Here is a 16643-nt window from a genome sequence, read left to right as displayed (position 1 = left end):
AAGGGATTCATACTGTTGAAATAGACAATCAAAATTTGCTAAAAAGGGCTGGAGAGATGGCTCAGAGGTTAAGAGCATTGCCTGCTCTTCCAAAGGTCCTGAGTTCAATTCCCAGCAACCACATGGTGGCTCACAACCATCTATAATGAGATCTGGTGCCCTCTTCTGGCCTGCAGGCAGGCATGGAAGGAATGTTGTATACATAATAAATAAATAAATATTTTTAAAAAATCTGCTAAAAAGTTATAAGCTATCAGACAGAACATCCCTCCAGGAAGGCAATCCACATGCCATCCAAATAATAGCTAAGGATGAGAAGATATCATTAATGGAAAGATTTAAAAACTTGGAATCACATGTGCAGAATGAGAACCATAAATTAATTTATTTGATGAAATCATTACAAATATTCACAGGTCAAGAGATTCAGGCTTTACAAAAGATAGCGATAAAAAGATTTGAAACTGATAAGCAAGGAGAGGCAGTACAGGCAAAGGACGTAGCATCGTGAGTACCTCTCAGAGTCAGAGGTTCTCTGACTTTCCCCCCAAATACTCAGTACTCAAATGGACACAAAGAATTATGAAATGAATGAATGACTGAGCCAAACCGTTTTTTTTTTCTTTTGGGTTTTTGAGGCAGGGTTTCTCTGTAGCTTTGGAGTCTGTTTTGGAACTAGCTCTTGTAGCCCAGGCTGGCCTCGAACTCACAAAGATTCGCCTGCCTCTGCCTCCTGAGTGCTGGGATTAAAGGTGTGCGCCACCACCGCTCAGCAATTCTGATTTTTATATATGGTTCTGCCTCTTCTTTTTCCTAGACAATGCTTGATACATGTCCTTATTGTATATAATTTTAGGCTCAGAAGTCTCTTATTTAGACAAAAGGGGGAGGTGCTGTAAGAACTCCATCAGTCAATAGCCTTTAAGATACGGGCCAACTTTGGATGTGGTCGCATGTACTATAAATGCAGATGAAAAGCATGCACAGGTCTCTTGGCTTCTTGGCTGCACACGCAGAAGACTGTGGATCATTAACTCTGTGAGTTTATCCCCAGATAAATAAATAAAATAACCTTTGTTATACTTCATTACAAGCTATTGTGGAACTCTTTGGTACACCAACATAAAAGCCCAACTTCTTTGTTTTGTTCCAGTTCTAGTATTTATGCTACCAAAGCAAATGCTTGATTTTGTTTGTGAGACACTGTCTCACTTTGTAGGCCTGGTTGTACCACCAGTACCTGCTCCACTGGTCTTAGCAAACCGTAGTGAGTCAGAACTGGATCAGACAAAACAGAGCCCTCCCATCTTTGTCCCCAAAGCTTCTTTTGTTAAGACAGGTTCTCACGCAGCACGGGGTGTACTCCCAATCTTCCTGCCTTCACCTCTCAAGTCCTGGTGTTAAAGGAGTGCACCAATAGGTCGGACTGGAGGGGTCAGTTTCCTTTCTCATTAGTTACTGAGACAAAATACCCGAACAAAGGGAGAAAGGCTTCATTTGGTTCACAACCTCAGGTTACAGTTCTTTATTGTAGGGAAGTCAGGGAGGCAGGCACTGGAATCAGCTGCCATATTACATCACAGGCAAGAGCAGAGAACAGGGGATTCATACAACTTGCTGGTGCTCAGACATCTTTCTTCATTATTTTTAAGTGTGTGTGTGTCTACGTAGGCATTCTCACATGAGTGAAGATGCCCTTGGACATTAGATCCCTCTGAGTTGGAAGAGTGAGCTGCTTAACTTGAGAGCTAGAAACTGAACAAGAGCAAAACATGCCATGTCCTCAACAACCCCCCTTTAATATTTTAAGCTTTCTTTATTTGTATACATTCCTGGACCCCAAGCACAGGGAATGCTGTGCCCATAGTGGGCAGATTCTGCCACATTAATTAATATAATTAATCTCTCACAGGCTTTCTCAGTGGTCTTTCTTCTAGGTAATTCTGCATTGTGTCAAACTGACAAAACTATCTAACACACTTGAGAGCTACATTCTTAACTTACTTTCTCATTCAAACTAATCTCCATTCTTAGTGACTCATGAATGAAATCTCTTATACCGTCAGGCTTTCCTGTCTGGTTTGTCAATAGCCTTCAAACTGATTTTCTCCCGTCATCAGTTGGTGTATGCCAGCGAGTGTTAAACATTCATTTCAGGAGTCCCTGAGATGAGATGTACCTATAGATATGAATACAGTGCCTTTTTTCTGAAACACTTTCATTATGTAGCCTGTTCCAACCTGCATCTCACTGTGGAGATCATGCTAGCCTTGAATTGGTGATGGTCCTCTTGCCTCTACCTCTTGTGCACAGTGCTTTCCACAAATGAGGAATGCAGCAAATGTTTACGGGATGAGTAATGCATGCCTTTTTTTAAAAATGGAAGCTAAATAGATATATCAATAACTTGAGCTATATTTAAAGAAGCTTACCTAATTTCAAATTTCCACTTTTGGAACTTTCTCCTAATTACTGTGCAGGACCCTAACGAAGCTGAGATGCTCAGGAAGGAAGCACTTACATTTTTGAGACATTTTTATTTTATTATTTTATGTGTATGGGCATTTTGCCTGCATTTAGGTATGTATACCATGTATATGCCTGATTCCCACAGAGGCCAGAAGAGGGTACTGGATCTCCTGGGACTGGAGATACAGACCGTTGTGAACTGCCATGTGGGTGCTGGGAATTGAACCCGGGTCATCTGAGAGAGCAGCCAATGCTCTTAACTCGTGAGCCATCTCTCTAGTTCCAAATATCACATATTTTCATTTATGACTATACAACTCTACAGACTTAAGGAATTCCTGCCAAGAAAGCATTGGTTTCCATGTTTGGGGGTTTGAAGTGAGTGGAGTACGGAGGTCCTTCTAGGGATGTGATAAAACTATAGTAATAATGATTATGACAACGGCTGTAGAACTCCAAATCACTAAACATATTTAAGCATTATATTTTAAATCTGGGAGTTGTGGGCACATGAATTAAAGGTGTAATTACCAAATAGATGAACACTTCAGTCTCCAATAGTTTTATCATTGTGTTTAGCCTGAGTTATTAGCTTTATTAGCCATTCACACAATTTTATTATTTCATACTGTCCTCATTTTCATCCTCCCAAACCTCAATTCATAGTCTGTGAATCCGTAATCTAAAATCTAAACAAGTTGTGCTGAGGATTAACTTAGTATTGTTTATAGAACAGGAATTGAAGCCTCCTAAAATATTTCAGAACCAATTAGCAACCATGTTTGTTTATGTGTTCTGACAGCAAATTTATTTAATCCCAGACACAATAAATCTCAATAATCCATTAAGCATTTCAAAATTACATTTAGGACTGGGGATATGGCTCAAAAGGTAAAGAGCTTACTGTGCAAGCATGAGAACCCAAGTTTGGATCCCCAGAATCCATGGAAAGGCAGACAGCACATTTCTGTAATCTCAGGGTTCCTATGGTGTGGTGGGAGGTGGAGAAATGAGAATCCACCGGAAGCTTACGGGCCAGCTAGCCTGCAATAAATAGTAGCAAAAACCAGTAGAAAAAGAGCATCAACACCAAGGGTTGTCCTCTGACCTCCACATAAGTCATCATTCACACAACAAATGTGAGCACACATCATACATAAATGTATGTATGTACACAGATTAAAGAAACCACATTCATGGCTCAGTGAGTAAGGGCCCTTGTTGCCATGCCCGAAATCACGGTTTGATCCCTGAGTTCAACATAACTGAAGGAGAGAACTGACTCCCAAAATTTCTTTGACCTCTACACCCATTCATGCATTTACACTTATACCTGCACCTACACACACACACACACACACACACACACACAAATTATAATTTAAAAGTTTTAGGTCTGGTGTGGTGGCTCAAACCTATAACCCCAAGCACTCAGAAGACAGAGGAGGTAGTTATCTTTGAGTTTGAGGTTAGCCTGGTCTACATAGTGCATTTCAGACACTACGGTTACATAGTGAAACCCAGGTTTAAAACAAAACAAACACGACCACCACCACAACAAAAAGCTTCACATTTACCTAGCCTGACTTCCAATTTATATATTCCAAGTTTTAATAATTAAACTTTATTTTTAAAATTTTTATTTTTAATATTAAATATTAAAAATGTTAAAAATATTTTATATGCATTGGTGTTTTGTTTGCATGTATGTCTGTGTGTGAGGGTGTTGGATTCCCTGGAGCTGGAGTAACAGACAGTTGTGAGCTGCTTTGTGGGTGCTGGGAATTGAACCTAAGTCTTCTGGAAGAGCAATCAGTGCTCTTAACCTCTGGGCTATCTCTCCAGACCTCAAATTAAACTTCAATACTCAAGATAATTTACCTTTACACTGGTGACACGTGACAAGAACAAGTGATCTTTCTGAAGTTGATAAGCAAATATGGCAGCCACTGGTCATATTGCTACTGAGCACTGGAACTAGGACAGGCCCAAATTAAGATTTATTGGTTCATTGTCTTGTTTCTTGTATGTGTTGTGTATGTATCCTTGTGTTTACACGAGGGTGGCTGCACCTCTGTGGATGTGCAGCTGGAAGCCAAAGTACACATCGTTTGTCTTCATCAGGTGCTCTTGCAGAACCTAAACTCTCCAATTCTTCCTAGCTTAGTTGTCCAGCTTGCCCTGGGATCCTGTCTGTCTCCCTGAATGCTGGGACTATAGGTAGCGCTGCAACTGCTTGGCTTTTACATGTGTTCTAGGGATCTGAGCTCTAGTCCTCATTCTGGCATAGTAAGCCCTTGATTCAGTGAGTCGTTTCCCCAGCCCAGCATGCACTTTAATTATAATACACACTAGGTTTTGAGGACTTTGTCCAAAAACAACAAAAAAGACAAGGTAAAATGTTTAGTTCTTTATATCAATTACGAGTTAAAATGACATTTTGGATATGCTGAGCAAATTACATGCAATTAATTTCACTTCTCATGTGGTTACTGGAAAACTCAGTTATGCAGCCCCTCTTCTTCAGCTTGGGTTCCAGTTATTTGAAACCAACTGTTATCTGAAAGTCCAGTCCAGTGCAGTAAGATGCTGGGGGAGGAAAGAGCACATGCATCCAAATCTTGTAATATTGTTAAAATTGTTCCATTCTCTTATTTCTAATCTAATTATGGCCTTATGTTTGGATAAGAAAAAACCCACTGTGTCTAGGGTCACTGCCATCCAAGGCTCAGGGTCAGGGATCATCCTCCTGCGGATGGTACTGCATGTGGCTCACATTCCATCTCTCTTGGGGAGAGCCGGCTTAAAGAAGTGTATGTTTTTCAGTGGGGTGGTAAATATATACCAGGAATCAAAGGTTACAGTTTCCGGTTGTCTCTTTTCACATACTGGTGAGTTCCCAGGAGTCTTTAGCACAGGTGGAAAAGTCACAACACAAAGCCAGCACCACAGTCTCCCAAGACACCACCATAACATGGTCCCTGTGCATGGCAGTTCTCAACCTGTGGGTCTCGACCCCTATGTGGGTTGAATGACCCCTTCACAGGGTCACATACCATCAGAAATAACAAATTTAGATTGCGATTCAAAACAGTAGCAAAATTAGCTATGAAGTCACAATGCAAATTTTATGGTTGGGTGTCACAACATGAGGGACTGTATTAAAGGGTCGCTGCATTATGAGAACCATTGACCTAGAGTCTAGACACAGTTTCCAACTGCAGTGAAAGAAGAAGTTTCTATCATTTCTGTTTTGAGACAGGGTCTTTCAATGTGGTCCTGGCTGTGGCTATCCTGGAATGCATTATATAGACCAGGCTGGCCTGCACCTCAGGCATCCATCCTCTTACCTCTGCCTCCATTATGCCTGGCTAGGGGGAGAAGTTCTGAATTTCAATAGTTCAGATTTTCTGGAGAATACATTTTCAGTACAGAACAAAACAACCCAGCTTTAAATCTGCTTTGACTAAACCTGTGGATGTTGGTATCTAGTGGGGAGGGTGGACAGAAGGGTTAACAGGTGATCCTAGAGGAAGTCAGAAAAGCAGCCTGGAAGCAAGGTGTGTTAAAGGGAGACTCCTCAAGTGAGGTCCCTTCCTTCTTTCCTTTCTTCCCCCCCCTCCCTTCCTTCCTTCGTCTTTTGTTTTTTCCCAGATAGTGTTTCTCTATGTAACAGCCAGCTCTGGCTATCCTGGAACTCACTCTGTAGGCCAGGCTGGCCCCTAACTCACAGAGATACACCTGACTCTGCCTTCCAAATGCTGGGATTAAAGGTGTGCAATATCATGCCCTGCTGGGGTCTATTTCTTTCTTTTATTTTTTGGTTTTCCAAGACAGGGTTTCTCTGTGTAGCCCTGGCTGCCCTGGAACTCAGAGATCTGCCTGCCTCTGCTTCCTTAGTGCTGAAATTTAAGCAAGCTCTATTTCAAGTGAGAGATCCTGAGCCTTAGTATCTAATTGCAATTGAATCCCACTTGCACAGCGCCGTACTGGAACTCAGTGCACTTGCCTTTAGTCATCCGCATCACAGGTAAGACCTGCCCTGAGTAGAAATGTGTCTTGGCCGATTGTTTGTTAACTAGGGCACTACTTTCCAATATGGAGTCGCTGCCTACATATCTGGTTGTGAAGGGCTGAATTGTTGCTGCTGGGACGGAGGAGCTAAAGTCGGCAGAAATACAAAAGCAAGCCTCTCTCATTCTTCTCTGGAGACAGTGTATCATTCTTCTCACCAGATTTTCCAAAGAGTTCATGATCACAAACAAAAACTCCTATCCTGTGGGAACGCAGCACCATGAAGTGAGAAAGGTGGTTTCACTGAATAAAGAAAAAGCTTTGTTATCCTTCATTATGTAAACAAATTCTTTTTTTCCTTACAGCTTTTACTGTGTGTGTGTGTGTGTGTGTTAGGCTGGAAGACAGCTTGTGGAGGGCAGTTCTTGCATTCCACCATGTGGGTTCTGGGGACGGAATTCATGCCATTTTGGTAACAAATGTCTTGCCAGATGAATTACCCTGCCAGTTCCACAAATCCCTTTCAATAAACAGGTCAGACCTTGGCCACACAGCTTGGGAACTCTGCTCCCATCTCACTTCTGATGTCTGAAACAAGACATGGTTCATGTTCCTGACCGCTTTTATTTTCATTTGAGACAGGGTCACATCTAGCGTGGGCTGGCTTAGAATTCACCACGCAGCCTAGGATAACCCTGAACCTCTGATCTGCCTGCCTCTACCCAACATGACCCAGTTTTAAGTGGTGCTGAGAACGGAACCTGGGACTTCTTGTATGTTCAGCGAGCCCCCCACACCTGAGTCATATTCTCAGCCCTGGTCTTAACTCATTTTCATGTTTCAAAAACGTACATACTAAATCTGGGCATGGTAACACATGCTTTTAATCCCCACACTTGCGGGGTGGTGCAGGAGGATTGCTACGAGTTCAAGTGTAACCAGGGACCCTGTCTCAGAAAAACAAATAAAAAGCACATACACAATCAGGCATGGTGGTACACACTTTTTATTCTAGCACTTGGGAAGTTATGGCAGAAGGAAACTGTGTTTAACAACAGCCTAGGGCACAAGTTAATGAGGCCCTGTTTCAAAATACCAAGATAAAACAAAACCTCAAACCAGCATAGTCTGGCACCCAGATCACATTTATATGCAGTACTTGGGAAACTCTTATTTCACTTAGTTTTTGCGCATTCTTTTCATTCAAATTGGCCACAGAATCTATCCTAATATAAATACTACATGTACTATTGCAGCTGAGGCCAAATTCTGGTTGATCTAGGAATCAACTGGCTCATTTATTTATCCATTTATTTGAGCTGGGGTTTTGCTCACTATTGTTGCCTGGGCTGGCTCCAAACTCCTGTAATTAAGCAATTTTCTTGCTCAATTTCTTGCTCAATTTCTCAATTCTCTTGCCTCAATTTCTCAGTACCTCAACTACAGAAATTCCCATATCTGCTAGGAATTGTTTTTTTTTTTAGATTAATGGCCACCTATATGAATATTTGAAATCAACCATCTTTAAAACACTTGAATTAAATTTGCTGTTTGACAATTTCACATACATAAAAATGCATCAATTACTCTCACTACTTCGTAGATCAATCTCTGGTCACCCTTCCACCTGTGAATCTCTTCGCACTGCATGACTGGCCCTTGACATACACAGTTGCTATGTGATTTATGGTTGTAATGACCATGCCATTCCAGAAGATAGAACCTCATAGACCTTCTCCTCATCTTCTGGTTCTTATATTCTCCCTGCCTTCCCTTTGATAATGATAATTAAATAATCGCTAAGCCTTGGAGAACTAGGAGTTTTGTTTCTTGTTTGGGTCTGTTAATTGTAAATAGAGGTTTCTCTGTTCCAACCTGTCCCACAGCCACTTTTAAGTAATCACTCAAAATTCTTGGCCAAACAGCTCAGGCTTATTACTAACCGGCTCTTACTTTTAAATTAACCCATTTCTATCAATCTATGTTTTGTCATGTGTCTCGTGGCTTTACCTGTGCTCTGCCTGGCTATAGGCCAAAGCAGCTTTTATCACTTGTTTATTTATGTATTTGTTTTTTCAAGACAGGGTTTCTCTGTGTAGCCTTGGCTGTTCTGGAACTCACTCTGTAGACCAGGCTGACCTTGAATTTAGAAATCCTACCTTTAAGCCTTTACCTCTGGGATTAAAGGCCTGAGCCACCACCATCAGACAGCAGCTTTACTATTTAACCAATGAGAGCAACATACAGTCAGAGCTTATGGAAGGATCACCCTACAGTTAATAACGGCTACCTAGTACTATAGTTGTCTGTAATATGAAAACTAAAAATAAAACATTTCATAGGAGCCAGGCATGTAGCTCAGGTACGTAGCTCATGCCTGTACTCTTGGGCTTGGGAAATCCAGCTAGGACTGTGGAGTTTAAGGCTAGATTTGGCTACATAGTGAGTTCCAAGGTAGCCTTGGCTAGAATTTGTTCGTTTGAAAATCAAACCAAATCTCTAAGGCTGACCAAATAAAAACTGTCAAAAGAAATTTCTTTTCTTTGTGAGCAAGTCTCACTGTGTAGCCCTGGCTGGTCTCTAGCTCACTGAGTTCCGCTTGCCTCTGCCTAGCATGCTGGGATTAAAGCACGAGCCACCAAGCCCTGCCTCTTTAAAACTCACTTATGCATCTCTCAAGTGTACACCTGGCCTCACACTCACGGCAAGCCGGCCTCAGCCTCCCTACTGCTGACCACGGGTCACCACACTAAGCTTCACCGTACTTTTGCGTTAGGAAACTTTCCAGTTTGTCCTTTTCCTACTGTTAACATCAAGGGAAGTGTTCTGACTTCCATGCCAAGGCGATGGCTTATCCAACATCATATTTCTATAGCTAAACATATATTCTCAAATCTCAAAATAGCGGGCTGGAGAGATAGTTCAGTGGTTAAGAGCATTGCCTGCTCTTCCAAAGGTCCTGAGTTCAATTCCCGGCAACCACATGGTGGCTCACAACCATCTGTAATGAGGTCTGGTGCCCTCTTCTGGCTTGTAGAATATTGTATACATGACAAATAAATAAATATTTTTTTAAAAAAGTATCTTGTTATAAAAAAAATCTCAAAATAGCTTGAAGAATCTGACTCATATCATTATTTTTTTCGTTAATATTTAAAATGATGCCCATACAGGGAGCCAATGAGATGGTTCAGTGGACAGAGGTGCTTGGTGCCAAGACTGATGACTGGGTTTGGTTCTGAGACTCCATGATGGAAGGAGATAACTGACTCCTGCAATTGTTCTCCGACATCCACATGTATGCTGTGAGACGTGTACGTGAACACACAAACAGGCATGCACACACATACAATAAAATGTAATTTTAAAAAGACAAAGAGACATAAACAAATTGGTGAAATTGGCTGACATGACCAGGAAAATTAACTCTGCACACAGGCCTCAAAGTATTTCCCAGATGAGGACTGTAAGCTGAGCTTCTTTGTTTAAATGTTAATTTACATGTAGCACTGCAAACACTTCCAACAGGAGACCAAGTCTTCTCATAAGTTATTGGTTCTGTTTCTCACTCCTCTGCCGTCTTAGCAGGAGCACAGGCCAATATGAAGAAAGGTTCTCAGGGGTGTTTCAGGGTCAGCTCTAGGTCACACGCCAGTCACTCTTCCCCAGTCATTTCTCTACACCCCAGAAAGCACACTGGGAGGGATGCCGTGAGCCCAGGCCATGCCATCCCCAGTGATTCTCACATTCCACAGCTCATCAAGACACTGCATGTCACCTCGGCCAAGGATCCTTCACTCACTGAGTGCCTTACTTTCCTTTAGTCTGGGACAAGATGTTTACATGCACTCAGTTTTAGAATATTTATTTGATTTATTTACATAATTAGAAGAAAGGAATTCTCAAAAAAATATTTATTACATTTGTTTCTCGAAATAATAGAAAATGAAATAAGTAGAGTCATGTCATACAATTTTGCAAAGGCATATCCATTCCTTCGGAGAAAGGTTTTTTTGGTGGCGCCCAAGATGGAAATGCTGAAGCAGCTGGTGACAGGTTAGCATTGCTGACGGGAGCCCTTGTAAGTTTTCCATGTTTTCTTTTTGATCACTAATTACTTTAGAGTCCAGTGGAAAGAGTCCTGAAAGTAAAAGGCACCTAGAGGAAAATTATACCTTAACCAATAATATTTTTTTTTCTCTTTTGAGACAGGGTTTCTCTGTAGTTTTGGAGCCTGTCCTGGAACTAGCACTTGTAGACCAGGTTGGCCTTGAACTCACAGATATCCGTCTGCTTCTGCCTCCCAAGTGCAGGAATTAAAGGCTTGTGCCATCACTGCCTGGTTAAAAAAAACTACATCTCTCCATCAAGAAAAAACCTCCCCGGAAAAGCACTGATACTATCAACATGAGAGCCACTCAAGATAAGATGTAGAAACGCTTACCTGAATCTGACACACAGTCACACAGTGAAGACCATGTCATATTTATAGACCTGTGGGTGTTTTGTTACCATTGGACCAACATGAGTACAGTGGGTTAAGTATGGACTCCAATTTCTACTTGAGATCTGTTTGCTACAATTGCTCTTGAGATGAACCACTGTGTACTCCAATTAAGGACTTATAAAAATTCCTGGTGCTGTACTTCAGGTGCACAGCAAAACCTAAAGCTGCTACTTTAAACCAAAGTCCCCCTTTTATTGTTACAAAATCATAATGCTGATAGTGTACTAGGATTTAAGTACCTAAAGTATATTCTGACCAATTTATATCTTCTGAGCTATAATTAGGATCCTCAGGGTTTGTGTGTGTACAAATATTGCAAATTATTTCTTTAAGCTGACAAAAGTTTTTAAAAAATACAAATAATCCTTTACTATAAAAGTTTTAAAAATCAAATATGGGTGAATAATTAAAAGAGAAAAGAACAGGTCATCGAGCAGGCACTTGTCTGTGTCTCTCTCTGAACAGCTACTCATCGGAGCCAGTGTGTATTCAGCTGGGTCTGCTTCTTGATGCTGGTGTCCATTTTCAGCACTTCTCGGATGGCCATGGTGGCGTAAGTAGAAGGAGGAAGAGAGAAATCCATCTTCAGAGCCCGGTATTTGCCCTCTGCCAGGCAAGAAAGAAGTGCATGGTCAAAACTGTTGTGGCTGCAGGCTGACCAGAGATCCCAAGACTCCCCCCAAAGCTACACCCTTTCCTTAGGATTCTTCTCCCCAACGGTCCTCAGAGAATAACGGAAATGAGAGCACAGGAGGGTACGAACGAGTTGGGTGGATGCGGTAACTTTACTCATGATAACAGGGCAGGCAGGGCTGGCAAGACGGCTCATCAAGTCAAAGTACCCGTCACTAAGCCTGATGACTTGAATATGATCCCTAGGACCCATATAGTGTTGTCCTCCAATCTATACATGTGTGCCATGTGTACAGACATACACAGACAGGAAGACAGACAGATAGACAGACACACATCTTGCTGATTTACCAGTAGCAAAAACTGGTGGTGGTTTTCCTTCTAGGTTGTCCACATCCGTGTTGAAAAGTGGAATTTTAGGATCATCATATGCAATGACTTCCCTTCAAAATAATAAAGATGAGCATGAATGTGAGCACTCACAAACGCCACAAAGCTCTCTATCCCCCTTTGTAGAGCCAGAAAAACATACAGGTTGACTAGTAGGTGTCCCCCGGAACAGAACAGGCCAGATTCTATGCATGACTGCCTTTCTATTACTTCATAACAGATGACAAATGCTATCGGGTGATGGAATGACTTGGAAGGTTTCCCTAGCATGGTGGCTTTACTTCGTACAGGTGAACTGGAAGTAACCATGACATTAACATATCCTCCACAGTGAGCACCACTGACATCACCTTTATTTTTATTTTTTAATTCTCCACCCCACCCCCACCATCACCTTCTTATGAGAGGAACTGCTTTCCAGAGTGTGGAAGGTAAAATCCAACTTTGCCAACTCCGTGCCCATTGTCAGGAAAGAAAAGAGAAAGAAAGAGAGAGAAGAAGAAGAAGAAGAAGAAGAAGAAGAAGAAGAAGAAGAAGAGAGGAAGAATAAGGAGGAGGAGGAGAAGGAGAGGAGCAAGAGGAAAAAGAGGAGGAGGAAAAAAAATTTCCTGGCAATGGGCAACTAGTTCAGGATTTCATTTTAAAGCTTCACAGAAAAGCTTCAGCAAATAGTAAAAATATCAACAGTATCTTTAATATATATATATATATATATATAATTCTAATTTTATTTTGTATGTATGAGTATTTTGCCTGAAAGTGTATCTGTGCACTATGTGTGAATGCCAGAAGAGGGTGTGGATCCCATGGAACCGGAGTTGCAGACAGAACTGCCGTGTTGATGCTGGGAATTGAACCCTGGTCCTCCAGAGGAACAGTCAGTGTTCTTAACTGTTTAACCACCTTTCTAACTCCAGGAACAAATGGAAGTTTTACAGATAAAGGTAAGAAAGATCATTTTCTGTATATCAGTAAGTCAGGGTTACCAACAAAATGTAAAAGAAGAAACTTTTACTATATGACTTCGGTCAACACTAATTTCTTGGTCACTTGAAAAATACCAACTGGTGGCAGTAGTAACAGCACTAATCAGGACAGTCAACAGCTACGGAGCACATACACACAAAGCAAAAACCCGTCGTTCTATAAAATGTCCCAGTTCTGTACTCACCAGCTGACATTCTGAGGCCGAATAATGATCTTTCGATAGGCACCTGATAAAGAGTAATCTCGAATTGTGTGTCTCATGTTGTCAATATCAAGATTGTCTGCAGTGAGCATTTCCCTGTAGGCTTCACTAACTGGTACAAAACACAAACAGTTAACTGGAATGCAGTCTGTCAGCAGGTTAGCTTGAACTATAGTAGAACCGGCATAATATGTGGTAAGTCCCGTCAGACTGTCCTAATAAAGTTAGTTAACTCTAGTTTGTAACCCATAGGGAATAAAACTTAGTCTAGAAGATGCCTCCAGCTTTAGTGTAGTCATCCATGACTTTATTTCTGTAATCAGCTATAGGGCTTGTGGTATAAAGTTCCCAAACTAACTCCCAAAGGTCACTCTACATGGAGTTTCTAAACACAATTTATACAGTGACTCTAAATGTTCAAAAACATAAGACCCTAGAAGCCATCTAGGCCATGACTCTCTAATGTTCTCCCACGTGACATCGTAGGAGACTTGTGTGGGGACTATTACACAAGCCACAACATGAGAAAGTTCCTCCTATTGCAAACTGGTTCTGTTTTCTTATGGGCTCTATTGACTTCTTGGAAACATGGTAGATTAGCTGGCCTCTACATACATCCATAAGCACTGGAGCCATAGGTTGTTGTTTCATTTGACTTTGGTCCTTTCAACTGTCTCTCCTCTAACGTTTTCGGTTATCTGCCCCAGGTTACAGGACTCAACAGTAACTCCAGATACTTTATTTTTGTTGTTGTTGCTTTTCTATTTATTTGAGAGAGTGTTTCCCTGTGCAGTTGTAGCTGGCCTGGAATGAGCTCTGTAGGCCAGCCTGGCCTCAAACTTAGAAAATCACCTGCCCTTGCCTCCTGAGTGTTGGGACTAAAGCCATGGGCCACCACACCCAACTCAGATACTTTTTAATTCATTTTTTTCATTTTATTAATTGTGTGTGTGTGTGTGTGTGTATGAGAGTGAGCACAAGCACGCTGTGTGTGGGCGCGTGTGTGGAAGACAGGGCACACATATGGAGGTTAGAGGACAACACTTGTGTTGGTCCTTTCCTTGACTTCACATGTGTTCTAGCAATACAATGTCACACGGCAAGTGCCTTTACCCATCTTGCTGGCCCTTAACATTTTTCTTTCTTGGAGACAAGGCCTCACTATGTACCCATGGTTGGCCTCAAAGTCATAGTGATTACCCTGCCTCTACCTCCTGAGTCACCACGCACAGGATTCATGGCCTTTAATTTTTTTATAAGCTACCATCAAGCTAATTTTCTTTTCATGATTAAACAAAATCAGTTTTATTTATGGAAATGTATGTATGTTTGTGTGTAAATATATGTATATGTGCATGTGGGTATCTAGGGAGGTCAAAAGGTGGTCCTGGAAACCCTTGGGGCTTAAGTTTCAGGCTCATGTGTGCCACCTGGGTGCTGGGAACTGAATTCAGGTTGTCTGAAAGAGTAACAACCTTTCTTGACCACAGGACCATCTCTCTAGAATGTTGCTATGTAGCTCAGGAGCCTTTTCCCGATTACTAACATTAACTTCATCTTACATTATTACAAATATAAGATGACTTAGGAACACAGTCACCTCATTTCTTTATTCAAACTAGCCATTACAAATGCTTGAAATACAGGGACAAGGAAAGAAGACAGTCTCACCACACTCCCGAGAACTTACAGTACTAGACGTGCCCATGTTATCAAAGGTCCAAATGCTTAACTCTTCCTAGTGTCCCTTCTATCTCGTCCATGGCACTGTCAAATGTTCTGCTAAATTTATTTTTACTGGAACCAGCCAAGTTCCAGATTCTGAGAGGAATAAGAGAGAGGGGGGAACATTCTTGGCCTTTTTTTGTGATGGCTATCAGCTTGACGTGGTGTACCAATCAGTTCTCCTTAACTTGATACAAACTAGGGTCACCTGGGAGAAGGGAAGCTCAACTAACTAAGGAACTGCTTCTTCAGACTGGCCTGTGGCGTCTCTGTGGCACATATTCCTGATTTCTGGTTGCTGTAGGAGGGTCTAGCCCAGGGCGCGCGGTGCTCTCCTTGGACAGGGTGTCCTGGATTGTCCTAAGGAGGCAGCAAGCCAGTAAGCAGCTCTCCTCCAGTTCCTTTATCTCCTCCTGCTTCAGTTCCTGCCCTGACTTTTCTCAGCGATTGAGTGTGATTGGGCTGTGTGAACCAAAGATATCTTTTCCTCCCTAGGTTGCTTCTGATCAGGGTGCTTTATCACAGGAACAGAAACTAGGACACTCGGGCAGCAAACCAGTAAACATTAGTTATTCTCACGTTTCTGCTGAGCCTGTCCCACTGCTACTGATGGGGAAACCCAGGGGATCTGCTCTTGATCAGACCAACTAAGGGGTCCACCACAGCCGTGTCAGTGACGGTGGTTCTGGAAGAGACTGGTGAGTGAGCCAGTGTGGAAGATTCACTCTTAATGTGGACATGCCCTGAACAGACCAAAAGGCAAAGACCTGGAACACTACCTTTCTCCTGCTCCTGGACTTCATGACCCTAGGTTCTTGTACTACTAGCCCAGACTGATAGTTAGAACAATGCCTTCTCTGGCTCTCTAGGTTCTTGTACTACTAGCCCCAGACTGACAGTCAGGACAATGGCTTCCCTGGCTCTCTAGGTTCTTGTACTACTAGCCCCAGACTGACAGTCAGGACAATGCCTTCTCTGGCTCTCTAGGTTCTTGTACTGCTAGCTCAGACTGACAGTCAGGACAATGCCTTCTCTGTCTCTCTAGCAGGCAGATGCCTGGGACTTTCCAGAAGCTATCATCAAGTGAGCCAGGGCCTCATAAATCCCTTTCTTAGCTCTATGCTATCTGTTCCAGAAGGATCCTGACTAAAACAAGGGTTCCCATGTTTCTTTTTCTTAAAAGCACGAGGACAATTTTTTCAGAGTTTAAAAGAAAAATTCTAAAGAAGGCAAGCTGTAGATCTCAGTAGCTGTCCAGGAGGGAAATGGAGAAGAATACAGTAAGCATGCCATGAGTCAGGCATGGAGGTCAGCCACACGGCAAAAACAAGTGAGGTGGGGTGCTCAGAGAAAGTGCAAAGAAATCCAAACTACCAGAAAAAGTACACTTGTGGTCTGGCCTGCATTTAAAAAAAAGGGGGGGAGGGGGAGTTACACCTCAGAAAGAGGCAGAACCAACAGACCCTCATGGCAGCTATGTGGCAACCGATAGCTTTAGCATCTTTCTTTCTTCTTCTTCACCTTTGACACGGATCATTTTTTATTGGTGAGAATGTTAATATCTACCATTATAGGAATTTTTCCATTATTTTTAATTAATTAAATTTACATACCCACCACAGTTTCCCTTCTTTCCTCTCCTGTTCCCTCCCCTTTCCTTCCCTACCTATTCCTGCTCCGTCTCCATTCAGAAGGGGTAAGACCTCTCAGGGGATC

The 16643-nt window shown here is 42.1% G+C and overlaps 1 protein-coding gene across 2 annotated transcripts in view; it reads right to left on the bottom strand.

Moving 5' to 3' along the window:
- Window positions 1-9892: 9892 nt before the first annotated feature.
- Window positions 9893-16643, bottom strand: part of LOC121458913 (pseudouridylate synthase 7 homolog) — a 46791-nt gene continuing 40040 nt past the window's right edge. For both annotated transcript variants that reach the window (XM_041668300.1, XM_041668301.1), the window contains 3 exons: window positions 13185-13314; window positions 11975-12066; window positions 9893-11596 (listed from right to left, as the gene is read on the bottom strand). In XM_041668300.1, coding sequence (XP_041524234.1) covers window positions 11460-11596; window positions 11975-12066; window positions 13185-13314 — 359 coding nt within the window. In that variant the 3' untranslated portion in view covers window positions 9893-11459. The remainder of the gene's footprint in view (window positions 11597-11974; window positions 12067-13184; window positions 13315-16643) is intronic.

Source organism: Microtus oregoni, unplaced genomic scaffold, assembly GCF_018167655.1.
Source record: "Microtus oregoni isolate MIOR12 unplaced genomic scaffold, Mior012 000018F_ref0000195, whole genome shotgun sequence".
NCBI classification, from domain to species: domain Eukaryota; kingdom Metazoa; phylum Chordata; class Mammalia; order Rodentia; family Cricetidae; genus Microtus; species Microtus oregoni.
This window is presented reverse-complemented; position numbering and strand designations above follow the sequence as displayed.